Below are 19,383 nucleotides of genomic sequence, written 5' to 3' on the forward strand. Positions count from 1 at the left end.
AAGCGCCTCGGCCCCCCATGTGGAGTGACGTCAGCCGCTTATTATTATGAATGGCGGGGGGTGTCCATTTGGAGGACGTTACCTTATAATAATTATTAATGAGGGGGCTGTTCGATGTGGAGTGACGTGACCTGCTCATGATTATTAGTGAGGGTGGGGTGCTCCATGTGGAGTGACGTCACCTGCTCATGATTATTAATGAGGAGGGGGTCCATGAGGAGGACGTAACCTGTTCATGATTATTAATGAGAGGGGCTGGTCGATGTGGAGTGACGTCATGCGCGTTAAGGACAGACATTCCTTGGTGATTTTACTAGGTATAGTTTTTTTTGGGATAGATCGCATAAATATGTCGTTAATCCCGCCACCACCAGACACAGACAACCAGTAAGGGTTGTCACGTAAACAGAACATGCAAATTCGTCACGAGTACAGCACACCGGTGTGTTGGAGAGCCAAGCCACAACAAAGGATTGAATTTCGCAGTCACCCCTAAACACATCCCAGTTGATGACATCATTGCCCAGGTTGACATAGCCCTCAAAGGTTTGGGATACATCATTACAGACGTGGCAAGATCGGAAATCGCTACAATCCTAAAAAACTCTAAGTCACCTATGATAAACATCAGTATTGATGAGCGCTTTGAGCTTTCTTAATAAAAAAAAGAGATGATATCGTCATCCTCTCAGCCGACAAGGGCAATGCCACAGTCATCATGGACAAAACCACATAAAATAACAAAATTCAGGCCCTACTTAATGATGGTAGTTATACTAAAATTAAAAGAGATCCCACGAACAGCCTCGCTACGAAAACCAACAACATCATCACCGATTCGACATTTTTAATCGAACCAACCAAGCGGGTTTCCTTAAAACCCTCTGATGCTCGACCACCCAGATTGTATGGCTTACCAAAGATCCATAAACAGGGTACACCCCTTCATCCTATCATCTCCGCCATTGACTTACCCACCTACAAACTGGCCCGATTTCTGTCTGAGACCTTACAACCATTTACTGGTAAGACCACTTCAGCTGTACTTATCGTTAATTAAGGACATCTCACTATCTCCAGGTGGTTTGCTCGTAGGTAAAGTCACGTAAAATAAAAATAATGAAATGCATAAATAATAAAATAATACATGCAAATAAAAAAATTACCACGACGTTTCGACCACTTTTATTGCGATCGAAACGTCGTGTTTATTCTATTTATTCTACGTGACTTTACCAAAAGAACCAAAGTTCCTGTGCCTGACACCATTGCAGTCATTGAAGATTTGGTCAAACAAGTGTAGTACGAGCATAAATGGGGTTGTTGCTGGACTCTGGCCCAATCACACGGCCCAGGGTATTGGGGGGCGGAGCCTGGTCTGCAGGGCAGTATGGGAAGGCCGGATCTGACAATCCGGAAGGGGAGGAGTCAGGGTCAGGTGGGAAAGAAGATATAAGTGGAAGCCCGGAAGAGATCGTGGTCAGTTGTTGGAGTGAAGAAGCGGGACCACGTTGGGTGGCCGCCGCGCCATCAGCCACTTGGCTGAAGGGGCTTCGGCACACCGTCGGCCAGCGGTGTGCGGAGCAGGGAGGAGTGGAGCGACTGACGGGAGAGCGTGTGCGAGGCGCACGCGAGGAGGAGCTGACGGAAGAGCGTGCACGGCACGCGAGAGGAGCGTGCGCGGCAGGCGAGAGGAGACGCTGGTCGGAGCTAACGGAGGAGCATGCGTGGCACGCGAGAGGAGCATGCGCGGCACGTGATAGGAGACGCTGGTCCCTTGTCAGGACCAGCGGGGTGTGAGGAAGAGTGGAGGAGCTGAGGAGGAAGCGCGTGCGGGGCGCGCGCGAGACGACGCTGGTCCGTGGAGGAGAATAGCGGGGAACGGAGAAAGAACTTGAATTAAAGACCAACGGAGACCAGCAGTGCCTGACGGAGTCTTTTATTACACTGGAGTCAGAAGTGGACTTTTTCAAGGCAAAATAACTTCGAGGAAGATGGCCGAGAACTTGAAAAAGCGTAACCCACTTGTTACATCTTCTGACGACGAAGAGACAGCCACCGGCACACGTCCTCCAGCGACCACGTGGCAGGACGCCGCCATCTTGAACATCGCGGTGGAGAGGCGGCCGTGCGCTGGCATTTCGGAGGCGCCACGTGGTGTGCATCCTGCTGCTAAGCAGCTGTTTTGTGGGAAGGAGCCGCAAGGAGAGGACGCCGACGCTTCACCACCTTCAACGAGAGAGGCCGTAGCCACGGGGGAAGCCGCCGTTGCTGCTGCTGCCTGGGCGGGAGCACCCCGTCCTGGCTCGTGTGCGAGACACCAGAGCAGTCAAGGGAGGACGCCGCGCTCACCGTCCGAGTTCTTCGAGGCATCTCAAGTCACCACCCTGCCGTCCTCTGCTCGCTGCAGCCCCGAGCGAGTCGTGACGATATGCGCACGGCCCTAGCACACACCTCACCCATCTTGCGTGTGCCGGGGTGTGATTGGTTGTTATGGCTTGAGATTGCGGAGCGCAGTTCGGGCTGTGTGTGTGTGTTGAGGATGGACGCGCTGTCTGCTTGTGGTTGCTCTGTGTCAAATAGTGTTTATGCGTTGCGGCATGGGGATGTTATCTCGATGGCGAAGTTAATTTTTAATTCGGTTGCGTCGAGTCGCCATTAACATCCCGTGGGTTGCCGTGTGCGACGTGTTTATTTTTATGATTTTTTTTTGCTGCAAGGTACGACAGGGTTAACGGTGTGTTGTCTGCCTGCAGTTCTGCTTGCGATTGTGTATAATGTGGGACCTGTGTGGAACTTTGCTGCTTGTAATCGCGATATCCTGACTGCACGTACTGTATAGACTGTCTTTCTGTACGGATACGGAGTGCGGTGCATTGTTCTGACCATTGGGTTCGGGATTGTTATTAGTTGTGCGTACCTGTTCGGAAATTTGTCAATTCGTTGGGGGACCCTACATTTTGGTTGTATGGGTGTTCGTGCACACGAGATTGCATGTGCGTTCATAGGAAATTGCGAGTGTTGAGGGATGAGGGCGTTGTTGGTGGCTCTGCCGTCAAGGGTGATGGGGCCGTAAATTGCCGCCAAGTGGCGTCGCTCTTTCCGTTGATTGCGTGCGACCAGGGGTTGCACTGCGAGTTGGTGTGTATGAGCAATGTGTCTTGGTCAACTATGGGTTAAAAATTTCCCCGATACGACTGCTGTGAGCAGCGGCGATGCGTTGTATCGTTGGGGGTTGTTTAAACGTGACAGGGGATGTGTGTTGTGACCCCCAGCAAGGGACAGCTGGGGTGCACGCACGAGAAAAACTGCCGAATTGGTCGCACGTTGGGCCGCCATTTTGGCTAGCGTGGGAAATCGCGGGGATGCGCTCGGCGCATGGGGCCGCCATTTTGAGCACGCGAGGGCGTGCGTACCGCTGCCATTTTGAGCGCAGGAAACCTCGGTGGGGGCGCTTCGCGTGTGCCGCCGCCATTATAAGGATACACGTCGAGCCGTGGGGATGCGGTTATGGATCTCATCCCTTGACTCTTGTGTGCGTGCATTGCGTGTTGTGCGCAATGCTGGCGTGTTGGCGCCCATCGGGGTAACAGCAGCATAGTGGCCCGTGTCTGACTAAGGGGGAGGAGTACGTGAGATGTCTGTGCTGGTCCTCAAGGGAGGACTGCTGATGGGCAAGATGCAGGAAAATTTTTGTTGTCACGTGTAAATAATATTTTTTTGCTAAAATTTAGATACTGGGGCATCCATCGCGTCGATTTTTGTGTATTTATTGGGTTTCTCCTCACGCCGGGCGGATTACGTTCATCTCCACTACCCTGGGGCCGGGTGGCTTTCGTGTACGACATGCGGATGTACGTTCGTGGTGCTATGCCTCAGGGGGTTGGGTTCTCCTTCTCGTCACAGATCTTCGGTGCCTGCCACGCTGGGTGTCACCGGTTGTGCTAACCGGATGTGGACTTGAAGGGGGAGTGGAGCGCCTGTTCGTCACTCCTACTCTACCAGTTGTTCTCTGAAGTTAGACTTGAGCCAGGCGGATGGACCAGCAACACGGACACGCTCTAAGACACCGCATTCCTGATTTATGCGAGTCTGCCATTCTTGCGTGTCGGTTACCGTTGTTGTGCATTGCCTTCCATTCCTTAATTCTTTCTTGCTTGTTGCACCGAGGACGGGCCGGTGTTCCGTACCGGATCCTAATCCCTTCCCTTTCGTTAATTGTGTTGTCATTGTACTCTCCGTTGTGTCTGGTGATTCCTGATTGTGATGCTGTCGCTCGCATTATTTTATCCTATTGCAGCCGGGACGGCTGGCTTTTTCATCAGGGGTGGGGGTCATGTATTGCGAGCGTAAATGGGGTTGTTGCTGGGCTCTGGCCCAATCACACGGCCCGGGGTATTGGGGGGTGGAGCCTGGTTTGCAGGGCAGTATGGGAAGGCCGGATCTGACGATCCGGAAGGGGAGGAGTCAGGGTCACGTGGGAAAGAAGATATAAGTGGGAGCCCGGAAGAGATCGGGGTCAGTTGTTGGAGTGAAGAAGCGGGACCACGTTGGGTGGCCGCCGCGCCATCAGCCACGTGGCTGATGGGGCTTCGGCACACTGTCGGCCAGCGGTGTGCGGAGCGGGGAGGAGTGGAGCGACTGACGGGAGAGCGCGTGCGGGGCGCGTGCTAGGAGGAGCTGACGGAAGAGCGTGCGCGGCATGCGAGAGGAGCGTGCGCGGCACGCGAGAAGAGACACTGGTCGGAGCTAACGGAGGAGCGTGCGCGGCACGCGAGAGGAGACGCTGGTCCCTTGTCAGGACCAGCGGGGTGTGAGGAAGAGTGGAGGAGCTGAGGAGGAAGCGCGTGCGGGGCGCGCGCGAGACGACGCTGGTCCGCGGAGGAGACCAGTGGGGTACGGAGAAAGAACTTGAGACCAGCAGTGCCTGACGGAGTCTTTTATTACACAAGGACTGAACGCTGATGTACCATTCATGGTGGGACACTGCCTCACCACACTTACTTCACCTGGAATGGAACTTTCTCCAAACAAGTTGAAGGTACCCCAATGGGTTCTCCCTGATCTCCAGTTGTAGCTAATATTTTCATGGAAAACTATGAGCCAGATGCCATCCAGGCATCCACACCAGGCTCTCAAGATGAATGGATATTCAGACTACACAATCCGTAAAGCTATCACCCCAACCGTTGGGAAATAACCATCTGAGGACCCGTTCATAACCATCAAGTTGCCATACATAGTAGGGGTCACTAAAAATATTTCCAAAATCATGAGCAAACACAAGATCCAGGTTCGATTTAACACAGTACATAAAATTCGTGATCTGATCCCATCTGTGAAGGGTGTGATCCCATGCAATACCCCAGCATCTACAAACTAAGTTGTGTCTGTGGCAGGAGTTACATTGGGGAAACTAAGCGACATGTCTCGGACTGTGTTCGTGAACATAAGGCAGATCTGAAACACGGTCGGACCAATACCTCAGCTGTGGCTGATCATTGTTTTAATGCGGTCGGCTCACACAAAATTGATTTCACCTTGATAAAGGTACTTTGCAAGCCCACTGGCTATCAACAAAGATTTGTAAGCGAGGTTTTGTCGCTCAGCTCTGGGCCAATCAGACGGCCCGGCGTATTGGGAGTGGGGCCCAGTAATGTGGGCATATGGGAAGGTCCATCGACCACCTCCGGTCCAGAAGATCAGGGGCGGAGCGTAAGGGCGGAACCGGGGGGGGGCGCTAAGTGAACGGCGTAATCTGGAAGGTTCGGAAAGGGCGTGGTGTAAGTTGGAGACAGGATGACGTGTGAGGGGCAGTTGGCGTAGTCACGGAGTGGGACCACATTGGGTCGTGGGAAGTCTTCTGCACCATCAGCCATGTGGCTGGAGACGACTCCAAGCAATCCGTCAGCCAACGGTGTGCGGGAGCAGGGAGGAGGGCGATTGACGGGAAGGGCGCGCGGGGCGCGCAAGAGGAACAGCCGGTCCACTATCGGGACCAGCAGAGTGTGAGCGGCATAACAAGGAATAAAAGAGGGACGGAGACCAAGCTGTGTGTTGTCAGCATCATTTATTACACATATATATAGACACAGACACAATTTCAACCGAGAATATGGGTACAAACTGATCAATCATTGAAAGAACGTTACCAACCAGTTTAAGTCGTAATTGGCTTTGATGTTCCCATCCCACCAATTTTCGATGTTAGTTGTTCTTTACGCCCATTTCAAACTTGCGCGTTCACAGGATTCAGACCAACACAGCCACTTCGCGCGCCAACTACCCCTCGGTTGCGTGCTTTACGATTTCTATTAACATGCTAATCTCTCATAAACATGCTAATTGTCACATGGCAGCCCTTTGTTTGGTGTAAAACCAACCACCGTCAGGTTGGCTGCCTTAACATTAACATTGGTTGTTGACATTTGGGCTATGCCCATTTCAAACCGTTATACTGTCAATAGTTTGCCTTTCGAAGACGACCGCTTGTGTTGCATATGCTGACGGTCGCCGAACGGTGGGATAGACTTCGTCGATTCAGCCTCTAAGCCAATCGGGTGACAGGGAGTATCTGGGCTAGAGTTCAAGGGCAGAGCCGGAGGGTGCTAGTGGGGTACCATCTAGAAGATTCGTAAGGGGGCGTGGCTAGTAGTGGGGCTTGGTGACGCGGGAGGGGGTGATAAGGGGAAGCCGGAAGGGACTCTGGGTCAGTGTGGGAAGTCTGGAAGCGGGACCACGTCTCGCGCCTCGGGAACGCCATCGGCCACATGGCGGTCCGGAGACGGTCTCCCTGCGCGCCGTCTGCCAGCGGTGCGTGGGAGCGGGAGCGGGAGAGTGAGCGAGTGTGGAGGATACCAACTCACGCCGCGCAACGCGTAGCGATGGAGATAGTGTGGAATAACGCGGAGCTGTCTAGCGGCGATAAATAAATAAATAAATACGACAGTCTATTGTCGTCGAAGTTTTTATTACACCTATCTACGTGACTTTACCGAAAGTGTTCTGCCTCACGGCAGGTGTCTTGCCTCACGGCAGATGTGGGGCGTATGTACACAGGAATTTCCTGTTTTTGATGCCAAGTTTGGTCACGTGACCAGGAAGTTGCGATTTAAGATTCCCGCTCAACCACGCGGGCGTCGGCCATTACACACATAATTCAAGATGGCGGCACACATCGCGTCCCAGTGAAGCCAGCCGCAATTGACCATTGTGGGACTTTAAGAAGCATTGTCTGTAAGTTCGTTTATGTTCTTATAATATTGGCAATGCTGTTATGTTAGAATGACCGGTATAGTGATGTAAATGCCTTTATAATGCTGTTAAAATGTTACGATAACTACGAGGCCTAGTTAACGAAGCCTGCAACTTTCCTTATTGTGAATGTTACTTGTAATTTCATAAGTCGAGTCAAACTTGTACCCAAGAAACTTTATTGCGATCTGGAGAGCAAGGATGACAAAATGTCTCATTCATAGTGCAGGGGCTGCTCGATGTGGAGTGACGTCACGAGCGTTCAGACATTCCTGGGTGATTATAGTAGGTAGAATAGGTTTTTGAGTTAGATCGCGTAGATGTTGTTAAGCCCGCAACCACCCAACAGACTAGTATGGGTTGTCACGTAAACAGAACATGCCAATTCGTTACTAGTACAGCACACCGGTGTGTTGGAGAGCCAAGCCGCAACATTTACAATCAAAGTACGACGTTTTGCCAGTAATTATAAATAGCTTCATCAGGCGATAGCCCGATTTGTGGAGAAGTCCACCTGTTTCGGTCCTGAACGGCATAGACGTGGTGACCACTTGGCTATCCATCACACCGGTGTGCTGTACTAGTGACGAAATCGCAGGTTGTATTTAGACAACCCTTAAAAGTTGGCCGTGTCGGGTTTAACGACAGGTCTATATTTACGAGATCCAAACGAAAACCTCTAATAGTCATCGCTTCCGTACCGCAGCGTGAAAAACCTCGACACGACCGCTACTCAGCACGATGGCACTCACTCCCTGCGCGAGGCAGACTCATTACATCTCGCAGAGGATCGCGCCTTTAAAGCAATTTTTTACGTGGCAAGTGCGAGTTTTTGCGTTGAGTCAATACCAATTTGTTTAACATTTCAACGAAGCTGGTTAGTAAGTAGAGGATCGCCTGTAGAGGGGGCCTCTATACATTGCTAGGAGTCATGAATAGCTCCAGGTGTCTATACGGGGGGTAAGTTTGCGACGAATTTCAGTCGGCTCTTGCTGGGGTTCATTAGTCACGTTGCGCAATGGACGTCCCCCACACGTGGAGGCTCTGCACCGACTGATGCAGCCAGCCGTGCTCGCGCTCAGGCCGTTACACGCGCAGTGTCTGGTCAAGAGCCACAGCGGTATCGCCAATTGCCTCCCCCCACAAGTCAAACGGGAAGATTCCACCCATGCTCCTAGAACACGTGCGTCAATCGTCCACCTTCGCATGAGCAACGTCCATGAACCCCATGGTGTGAAGGCCACCAAGCTCCTCGAACCCAAGGATACTGTGGCATCATGAGACAAAGGACCTCATTGAAAAAGCCTCCAATCCCTCGGTGGATAAAACAGCTCATGGCTTGGCAACCGCTTTGCGGTTCACAAAATAACCTTTCACGTTGGAGGGCGGGGGTGGTGCAACTCACGCAAGTTAAACCACGAACCGGGACGCAGCATCAAGTCAAGATCATCTTTATTGAGCAATTGGGACAAAGGAGCGGGATTAGGGATGCCCAGAGCGTCAGAATTAACGACCGGCTAAAGCGGCTCCAAAAGGGATATTTGGCCCCACGTGCGACCCGGAGGAGGAGCCTCCAACAGCCTCCGGCGTCAGAAAAGCTGCAATGGCGTTACTTGGGCTCCTCCGTGGCCGGCTCCAGCGTCTTGGGCTCCTCCGTGGCCGGCTCCAGCGTCTTGGGCTCCTCCGTGGCCGGCTCCAGCGTCTTGGGCTCCTCCGTGGCCGGCTCCAGCGTCTTGGGCTCCTCCGTGGCCGGCTCCAGCGTCTTGGGCTCCTCCGTGGCCGGCTCCAGCGTCTTGGGCTCCTCCGTGGCCGGCTCCAGCGTCTTGGGCTCCTCCGTGGCCGGCTCCAGCGTCTTGGGCTCCTCCGTGGCCGGCTCCAGCGTCTTGGGCTCCTCCGTGGCCGGCTCCAGCGTCTTGGGCTCCTCCGTGGCCGGCTCCAGCGTCTTGGGCTCCTCCGTGGCCGGCTCCAGCGTCTTGGGCTCCTCCGTGGCCGGCTCCAGCGTCTTGGGCTCCTCCGTGGCCGGCTCCAGCGTCTTGGGCTCCTCCGTGGCCGGCTCCAGCGTCTTGGGCTCCTCCGTGGCCGGCTCCAGCGTCTTGGGCTCCTCCGTGGCCGGCTCCAGCGTCTTGGGCTCCTCCGTGGCCGGCTCCAGCGTCTTGGGCTCCTCCGTGGCCGGCTCCAGCGTCTTGGGCTCCTCCGTGGCCGGCTCCAGCGTCTTGGGCTCCTCCGTGGCCGGCTCCAGCGTCTTGGGCTCCTCCGTGGCCGGCTCCAGCGTCTTGGGCTCCTCCGTGGCCGGCGCCGCGGATGTCGCAGTTTCGTCTCCAGTTAGCAAGTGGGCAGCTTCGTTTTGAACGTGGTGCCGGACCTGGCATAGGGTCAGGGGACAGTACGCGGGTCATCATGAGTCAAGACGCAGCTTCCCACAACACTGCCATTCCCTACTAATTTAGCTGCACTCACCCGTGGCATGTCAGATGCACATTTCGGCCAGTCCTGGCAGAGAGATTCGCTTACACTCATAACAAGATTGTAGTTTTTAACAGACCAAGGCGACCGGCAGATGCACCACAGAATTCCACCGAGCTTTCCGAATCGTTTGTTACACGATGCGTTACTCACAGCCAGGTTCAGTTTCGAGATCTCCCCGGACTGGGCCACCTGCCGCCACGCTCCTGGGTCACCACGAATCGTCGCGGCGTCCACGCAGCCCCTCGTGGTCCCTGGGATCGGGGTGGGAATTGGCGATGGTAAATCAAAGCCCATGGATTCGCGAACTAGTACGACCGCATTCGTTGTTGGTAGGAGAAATGGCACAAAAATGCACGCAAGTAGCCACTGTAGAACAATGGTAATGGAGTCGGCATCGGGGACGGTTGGTGGTGAACAGTAAAAGGGGAGGAAGTAAAATAACCAAAATGGGTCTCTAAAACCATCGTAGCTTCGAGCCCCCTTCGATCCAAATCGATCCCTGGGTGCCTGGCAGCAGCGCGAGTACTCACAGCCTCCCAGCGCCATCAGCACCGCGCCCACCAGCATGAGACTCGCCGATGACTGCATCTTTTCGTAGTGTTGCTAGCGATGAGGCTGGAAAAAGCGAATCTGTGTCCCTCACACCTCCTCGCCACATCTCTGCTTTATACCCAGCGAGGTGCGGGCTTTTGGGGGGGTGATGATTGGAGCCACGTGCCCAATAAACTCGCGGCCAATGAGCGCGAGGAGTGAATGGCGCATTGGGGCGCGCGACCATCCCGGTGCGTGCGTCGTGGTGCTTAATGGCGCGACCAACGAGTCGAGCGCCTCAATGAGTGGCGCGGCAGGCACTTGCTCAGGTGGGGCTCATTCACTCGGCAACGCTGATGGATCAGAAACCATCCCCACCTACACCACCCCCCTACCCATGCCCACCTCCACCAACCACCCATCTCCACCTCCGCCCCACCTCCCCCACCCCCTCCAGAGAGGAAGCGGCGAAGTGACTTCTCGATGGGAATCTCGCATTGGTGGGTGGGGGGGACGGCGTGTGTTGGTGTCGTCATAATCATCATCGGATATTGATCAATCCACTGCTGGTGGAACGTCTCCCAGCCTCGTCGCCTCTCACGATGCATGCAGCTCGCGCCTTACACGGGAGCTGATCTCATTGGACCCTCTGTTTGCTTCTATATCTCAACAGCGTTACGGAGATCGCGTGACGTGAGGGTTCTGCCTTTGTAGTGAGGGTTGTAAGTTGACGCTGAGGAGGGGGGAGGAAGCGCCTCGGCCCCCCATGTGGAGTGACGTCAGCCGCTTATTATTATGAATGGCGGGGGGTGTCCATTTGGAGGACGTTACCTTATAATAATTATTAATGAGGGGGCTGTTCGATGTGGAGTGACGTGACCTGCTCATGATTATTAGTGAGGGTGGGGTGCTCCATGTGGAGTGACGTCACCTGCTCATGATTATTAATGAGGAGGGGGTCCATGAGGAGGACGTAACCTGTTCATGATTATTAATGAGAGGGGCTGGTCGATGTGGAGTGACGTCATGCGCGTTAAGGACAGACATTCCTTGGTGATTTTACTAGGTATAGTTTTTTTTGGGATAGATCGCATAAATATGTCGTTAATCCCGCCACCACCAGACACAGACAACCAGTAAGGGTTGTCACGTAAACAGAACATGCAAATTCGTCACGAGTACAGCACACCGGTGTGTTGGAGAGCCAAGCCACAACAAAGGATTGAATTTCGCAGTCACCCCTAAACACATCCCAGTTGATGACATCATTGCCCAGGTTGACATAGCCCTCAAAGGTTTGGGATACATCATTACAGACGTGGCAAGATCGGAAATCGCTACAATCCTAAAAAACTCTAAGTCACCTATGATAAACATCAGTATTGATGAGCGCTTTGAGCTTTCTTAATAAAAAAAAGAGATGATATCGTCATCCTCTCAGCCGACAAGGGCAATGCCACAGTCATCATGGACAAAACCACATAAAATAACAAAATTCAGGCCCTACTTAATGATGGTAGTTATACTAAAATTAAAAGAGATCCCACGAACAGCCTCGCTACGAAAACCAACAACATCATCACCGATTCGACATTTTTAATCGAACCAACCAAGCGGGTTTCCTTAAAACCCTCTGATGCTCGACCACCCAGATTGTATGGCTTACCAAAGATCCATAAACAGGGTACACCCCTTCATCCTATCATCTCCGCCATTGACTTACCCACCTACAAACTGGCCCGATTTCTGTCTGAGACCTTACAACCATTTACTGGTAAGACCACTTCAGCTGTACTTATCGTTAATTAAGGACATCTCACTATCTCCAGGTGGTTTGCTCGTAGGTAAAGTCACGTAAAATAAAAATAATGAAATGCATAAATAATAAAATAATACATGCAAATAAAAAAATTACCACGACGTTTCGACCACTTTTATTGCGATCGAAACGTCGTGTTTATTCTATTTATTCTACGTGACTTTACCAAAAGAACCAAAGTTCCTGTGCCTGACACCATTGCAGTCATTGAAGATTTGGTCAAACAAGTGTAGTACGAGCATAAATGGGGTTGTTGCTGGACTCTGGCCCAATCACACGGCCCAGGGTATTGGGGGGCGGAGCCTGGTCTGCAGGGCAGTATGGGAAGGCCGGATCTGACAATCCGGAAGGGGAGGAGTCAGGGTCAGGTGGGAAAGAAGATATAAGTGGAAGCCCGGAAGAGATCGTGGTCAGTTGTTGGAGTGAAGAAGCGGGACCACGTTGGGTGGCCGCCGCGCCATCAGCCACTTGGCTGAAGGGGCTTCGGCACACCGTCGGCCAGCGGTGTGCGGAGCAGGGAGGAGTGGAGCGACTGACGGGAGAGCGTGTGCGAGGCGCACGCGAGGAGGAGCTGACGGAAGAGCGTGCACGGCACGCGAGAGGAGCGTGCGCGGCAGGCGAGAGGAGACGCTGGTCGGAGCTAACGGAGGAGCATGCGTGGCACGCGAGAGGAGCATGCGCGGCACGTGATAGGAGACGCTGGTCCCTTGTCAGGACCAGCGGGGTGTGAGGAAGAGTGGAGGAGCTGAGGAGGAAGCGCGTGCGGGGCGCGCGCGAGACGACGCTGGTCCGTGGAGGAGAATAGCGGGGAACGGAGAAAGAACTTGAATTAAAGACCAACGGAGACCAGCAGTGCCTGACGGAGTCTTTTATTACACTGGAGTCAGAAGTGGACTTTTTCAAGGCAAAATAACTTCGAGGAAGATGGCCGAGAACTTGAAAAAGCGTAACCCACTTGTTACATCTTCTGACGACGAAGAGACAGCCACCGGCACACGTCCTCCAGCGACCACGTGGCAGGACGCCGCCATCTTGAACATCGCGGTGGAGAGGCGGCCGTGCGCTGGCATTTCGGAGGCGCCACGTGGTGTGCATCCTGCTGCTAAGCAGCTGTTTTGTGGGAAGGAGCCGCAAGGAGAGGACGCCGACGCTTCACCACCTTCAACGAGAGAGGCCGTAGCCACGGGGGAAGCCGCCGTTGCTGCTGCTGCCTGGGCGGGAGCACCCCGTCCTGGCTCGTGTGCGAGACACCAGAGCAGTCAAGGGAGGACGCCGCGCTCACCGTCCGAGTTCTTCGAGGCATCTCAAGTCACCACCCTGCCGTCCTCTGCTCGCTGCAGCCCCGAGCGAGTCGTGACGATATGCGCACGGCCCTAGCACACACCTCACCCATCTTGCGTGTGCCGGGGTGTGATTGGTTGTTATGGCTTGAGATTGCGGAGCGCAGTTCGGGCTGTGTGTGTGTGTTGAGGATGGACGCGCTGTCTGCTTGTGGTTGCTCTGTGTCAAATAGTGTTTATGCGTTGCGGCATGGGGATGTTATCTCGATGGCGAAGTTAATTTTTAATTCGGTTGCGTCGAGTCGCCATTAACATCCCGTGGGTTGCCGTGTGCGACGTGTTTATTTTTATGATTTTTTTTTGCTGCAAGGTACGACAGGGTTAACGGTGTGTTGTCTGCCTGCAGTTCTGCTTGCGATTGTGTATAATGTGGGACCTGTGTGGAACTTTGCTGCTTGTAATCGCGATATCCTGACTGCACGTACTGTATAGACTGTCTTTCTGTACGGATACGGAGTGCGGTGCATTGTTCTGACCATTGGGTTCGGGATTGTTATTAGTTGTGCGTACCTGTTCGGAAATTTGTCAATTCGTTGGGGGACCCTACATTTTGGTTGTATGGGTGTTCGTGCACACGAGATTGCATGTGCGTTCATAGGAAATTGCGAGTGTTGAGGGATGAGGGCGTTGTTGGTGGCTCTGCCGTCAAGGGTGATGGGGCCGTAAATTGCCGCCAAGTGGCGTCGCTCTTTCCGTTGATTGCGTGCGACCAGGGGTTGCACTGCGAGTTGGTGTGTATGAGCAATGTGTCTTGGTCAACTATGGGTTAAAAATTTCCCCGATACGACTGCTGTGAGCAGCGGCGATGCGTTGTATCGTTGGGGGTTGTTTAAACGTGACAGGGGATGTGTGTTGTGACCCCCAGCAAGGGACAGCTGGGGTGCACGCACGAGAAAAACTGCCGAATTGGTCGCACGTTGGGCCGCCATTTTGGCTAGCGTGGGAAATCGCGGGGATGCGCTCGGCGCATGGGGCCGCCATTTTGAGCACGCGAGGGCGTGCGTACCGCTGCCATTTTGAGCGCAGGAAACCTCGGTGGGGGCGCTTCGCGTGTGCCGCCGCCATTATAAGGATACACGTCGAGCCGTGGGGATGCGGTTATGGATCTCATCCCTTGACTCTTGTGTGCGTGCATTGCGTGTTGTGCGCAATGCTGGCGTGTTGGCGCCCATCGGGGTAACAGCAGCATAGTGGCCCGTGTCTGACTAAGGGGGAGGAGTACGTGAGATGTCTGTGCTGGTCCTCAAGGGAGGACTGCTGATGGGCAAGATGCAGGAAAATTTTTGTTGTCACGTGTAAATAATATTTTTTTGCTAAAATTTAGATACTGGGGCATCCATCGCGTCGATTTTTGTGTATTTATTGGGTTTCTCCTCACGCCGGGCGGATTACGTTCATCTCCACTACCCTGGGGCCGGGTGGCTTTCGTGTACGACATGCGGATGTACGTTCGTGGTGCTATGCCTCAGGGGGTTGGGTTCTCCTTCTCGTCACAGATCTTCGGTGCCTGCCACGCTGGGTGTCACCGGTTGTGCTAACCGGATGTGGACTTGAAGGGGGAGTGGAGCGCCTGTTCGTCACTCCTACTCTACCAGTTGTTCTCTGAAGTTAGACTTGAGCCAGGCGGATGGACCAGCAACACGGACACGCTCTAAGACACCGCATTCCTGATTTATGCGAGTCTGCCATTCTTGCGTGTCGGTTACCGTTGTTGTGCATTGCCTTCCATTCCTTAATTCTTTCTTGCTTGTTGCACCGAGGACGGGCCGGTGTTCCGTACCGGATCCTAATCCCTTCCCTTTCGTTAATTGTGTTGTCATTGTACTCTCCGTTGTGTCTGGTGATTCCTGATTGTGATGCTGTCGCTCGCATTATTTTATCCTATTGCAGCCGGGACGGCTGGCTTTTTCATCAGGGGTGGGGGTCATGTATTGCGAGCGTAAATGGGGTTGTTGCTGGGCTCTGGCCCAATCACACGGCCCGGGGTATTGGGGGGTGGAGCCTGGTTTGCAGGGCAGTATGGGAAGGCCGGATCTGACGATCCGGAAGGGGAGGAGTCAGGGTCACGTGGGAAAGAAGATATAAGTGGGAGCCCGGAAGAGATCGGGGTCAGTTGTTGGAGTGAAGAAGCGGGACCACATTGGGTGGCCGCCGCGCCATCAGCCACGTGGCTGATGGGGCTTCGGCACACTGTCGGCCAGCGGTGTGCGGAGCGGGGAGGAGTGGAGCGACTGACGGGAGAGCGCGTGCGGGGCGCGTGCTAGGAGGAGCTGACGGAAGAGCGTGCGCGGCATGCGAGAGGAGCGTGCGCGGCACGCGAGAAGAGACACTGGTCGGAGCTAACGGAGGAGCGTGCGCGGCACGCGAGAGGAGACGCTGGTCCCTTGTCAGGACCAGCGGGGTGTGAGGAAGAGTGGAGGAGCTGAGGAGGAAGCGCGTGCGGGGCGCGCGCGAGACGACGCTGGTCCGCGGAGGAGACCAGTGGGGTACGGAGAAAGAACTTGAGACCAGCAGTGCCTGACGGAGTCTTTTATTACACAAGGACTGAACGCTGATGTACCATTCATGGTGGGACACTGCCTCACCACACTTACTTCACCTGGAATGGAACTTTCTCCAAACAAGTTGAAGGTACCCCAATGGGTTCTCCCTGATCTCCAGTTGTAGCTAATATTTTCATGGAAAACTATGAGCCAGATGCCATCCAGGCATCCACACCAGGCTCTCACGATGAATGGATATTCAGACTACACAATCCGTAAAGCTATCACCCCAACCGTTGGGAAATAACCATCTGAGGACCCGTTCATAACCATCAAGTTGCCATACATAGTAGGGGTCACTAAAAATATTTCCAAAATCATGAGCAAACACAAGATCCAGGTTCGATTTAACACAGTACATAAAATTCGTGATCTGATCCCATCTGTGAAGGGTGTGATCCCATGCAATACCCCAGCATCTACAAACTAAGTTGTGTCTGTGGCAGGAGTTACATTGGGGAAACTAAGCGACATGTCTCGGACTGTGTTCGTGAACATAAGGCAGATCTGAAACACGGTCGGACCAATACCTCAGCTGTGGCTGATCATTGTTTTAATGCGGTCGGCTCACACAAAATTGATTTCACCTTGATAAAGGTACTTTGCAAGCCCACTGGCTATCAACAAAGATTTGTAAGCGAGGTTTTGTCGCTCAGCTCTGGGCCAATCAGACGGCCCGGCGTATTGGGAGTGGGGCCCAGTAATGTGGGCATATGGGAAGGTCCATCGACCACCTCCGGTCCAGAAGATCAGGGGCGGAGCGTAAGGGCGGAACCGGGGGGGGGCGCTAAGTGAACGGCGTAATCTGGAAGGTTCGGAAAGGGCGTGGTGTAAGTTGGAGACAGGATGACGTGTGAGGGGCAGTTGGCGTAGTCACGGAGTGGGACCACATTGGGTCGTGGGAGGTCTTCTGCACCATCAGCCATGTGGCTGGAGACGACTCCAAGCAATCCGTCAGCCAACGGTGTGCGGGAGCAGGGAGGAGGGCGATTGACGGGAAGGGCGCGCGGGGCGCGCAAGAGGAACAGCCGGTCCACTATCGGGACCAGCAGAGTGTGAGCGGCATAACAAGGAATAAAAGAGGGACGGAGACCAAGCTGTGTGTTGTCAGCATCATTTATTACACATATATATAGACACAGACACAATTTCAACCGAGAATATGGGTACAAACTGATCAATCATTGAAAGAACGTTACCAACCAGTTTAAGTCGTAATTGGCTTTGATGTTCCCATCCCACCAATTTCCGATGTTAGTTGTTCTTTACGCCCATTTCAAACTTGCGCGTTCACATGTTTCAGACCAACACAGCCACTTCGCGCGCCAACTACCCCTCGGTTGCGTGCTTTACGATTTCTATTAACATGCTAATCTCTCATAAACATGCTAATTCTTAATTTAGGAGCTTTCGTGACTGCAGGAATTATTCTTTGGTTCTTTTCTGTTAAGTCACGTCTAAAAATAAAATAATAAATTAAAATAACATATTACGACGTTTCGATTGCAACACAAGCAATCATCATCAGGTATAAAAGAAATGGCAACAAAAATCTAACTAGAAAACTATAGACAGACATACAAGCAGACAGACATCACAACGGCACACAGAGAGAGGACACAAATCGGCACAAAGAGAGGGGTCGTTTCTGTGACGGTCCCTTAAATATAGAGAGGGGGGGCGGGGACGGAGAGAGGGAGGGGGCAGAGAGAATTAGCATATCAATGAGTGTACGGCAACGTACTGCTGTTGCAAGTAAGATGACAATGTGGAACGGGCACGCAAAATTGAAAACGGGCACGCAAAATTGAAAATTAGGAGACAGGCACACGAAAATTAAATAACCTAGCAAAATATCGAAATGTGATGTAATACAACACAGAGAGTCGGTTAACACACAATTAACGCATAGCCTGGTTGATTACGTGTTTCAAAATTTGCTAAGTTAGAATTTTAAGTGTGAAAATTCCAAAGAGAGGACACAGGTAGAGAGAACAAATAGCCAGAAAGAAAAAGGATAAGCTTAAAACTTCCCCGTAGAAGTGGTTCAATCTTAATTTAGGAGCTTTCGTGACTGCAGGAATTATTCTTTGGTTCTTTTCGGTTAAGTCACGTCTAAAAATAAAATAATAAATTAAAATAACATATTACGACGTTTCGATTGCAACACAAGCAATCATCATCAGGTATAAAAGAAATAGCAACAAAAATCTAACTAGAAAACTATAGACAGACATACAAGCAGACAGACATCACAACGGCACACAGAGAGAGGACACAAATCGGCACAAAGAGAGGGGTCGTTTCTGTGACGGTCCCTTAAATATAGAGAGGGGGGGGGGGGCGGGGACGGAGAGAGGGAGGGGGCAGAGAGAATTAGCATATCAATGAGTGTACGGCAACGTACTGCTGTTGCAAGTAAGATGACAATGTGGAACGGGCACGCAAAATTGAAAACGGGCACGCAAAATAGAAAATTAGGAGACAGGCACACGAAAATTAAATAACCTAGCAAAATATCGAAATGTGATGTAATACAACACAGAGAGTCGGTTAACACACAATTAACGCATAGCCTGGTTGATTACGTGTTTCAAAATTTGCTAAGTTAGAATTTTAAGTGTGAAAATTCCAAAGAGAGGACACAGGTAGAGAGAACAAATAGCCAGAAAGAAAAAGGATAAGCTTAAAACTTCCCCGTAGAAGTGGTTCAATCTTAATTTTGGAGCTTTCGTGACTGCAGGAATTATTCTTTGGTTCTTTTCGGTTAAGTCACGTCTAAAAATAAAATAATAAATTAAAATAACATATTACGACGTTTCGATTGCAACACAAGCAATCATCATCAGGTATAAAAGAAATAGCAACAAAAATCTAACTAGAAAACTATAGACAGACATACAAGCAGACAGACATCACAACGGCACACAGAGAGAGGACACAAATCGGCACAAAGAGAGGGGTCGTTTCTGTGACGGTCCCTTAAATATAGAGAGGGGGGGGCGGGGACGGAGAGAGGGAGGGGGCAGAGAGAATTAGCATATCAATGAGTGTACGGCAACGTACTGCTGTTGCAAGTAAGATGACAATGTGGAACGGGCAGGCAAAATTAAAAACGGGCACGCAAAATTGAGAATTAGGAGACAGGCACACGAAAATTAAATAACCTAGCAAAATATCGAAATGTGATGTAATACAACACAGAGAGTCGGTTAACACACAATTAACGCATAGCCTGGCTGATTACGTGTTTCAACATGCTAATTGTCACATGGCAGCCACCGTCAGGTTGGCTGCCTTAACATTAACATTGGTTGCTGACATTTGGGCTATGCCCATTTCAAACCGTTATACTGTCAATAGTTTGCCTTTCGAAGACGACCGCTTGTGTTGCATATGCTGACGGTCGCCGAACGGTGGGATAGACTTC

General features: G+C 52.2%; 1 protein-coding gene across 1 annotated transcript; it reads right to left on the reverse strand.

Moving 5' to 3' along the window:
* Nucleotides 1-8,689: 8,689 nt before the first annotated feature.
* Nucleotides 8,690-10,409, reverse strand: LOC144727315 (uncharacterized). Its single transcript, XM_078606053.1, has 3 exons — nucleotides 10,251-10,409; nucleotides 9,871-9,971; nucleotides 8,690-9,616 (listed from the first exon to the last, which is right to left on the reverse strand). The coding sequence occupies exons 1-3, from the start codon at nucleotides 10,306-10,308 to the stop codon at nucleotides 8,864-8,866; spliced, it is 912 nt and encodes a 303-aa protein (XP_078462179.1). The 5' UTR covers nucleotides 10,309-10,409; the 3' UTR covers nucleotides 8,690-8,863.
* Nucleotides 10,410-19,383: the final 8,974 nt, after the last annotated feature.

The sequence above is a fragment of the Lampetra planeri genome, chromosome 25, assembly GCF_965212315.1.
Source record: "Lampetra planeri chromosome 25, kcLamPlan1.2.h2, whole genome shotgun sequence".
In the NCBI taxonomy this organism is placed as follows: Eukaryota; Metazoa; Chordata; class Hyperoartia; order Petromyzontiformes; family Petromyzontidae; genus Lampetra; species Lampetra planeri.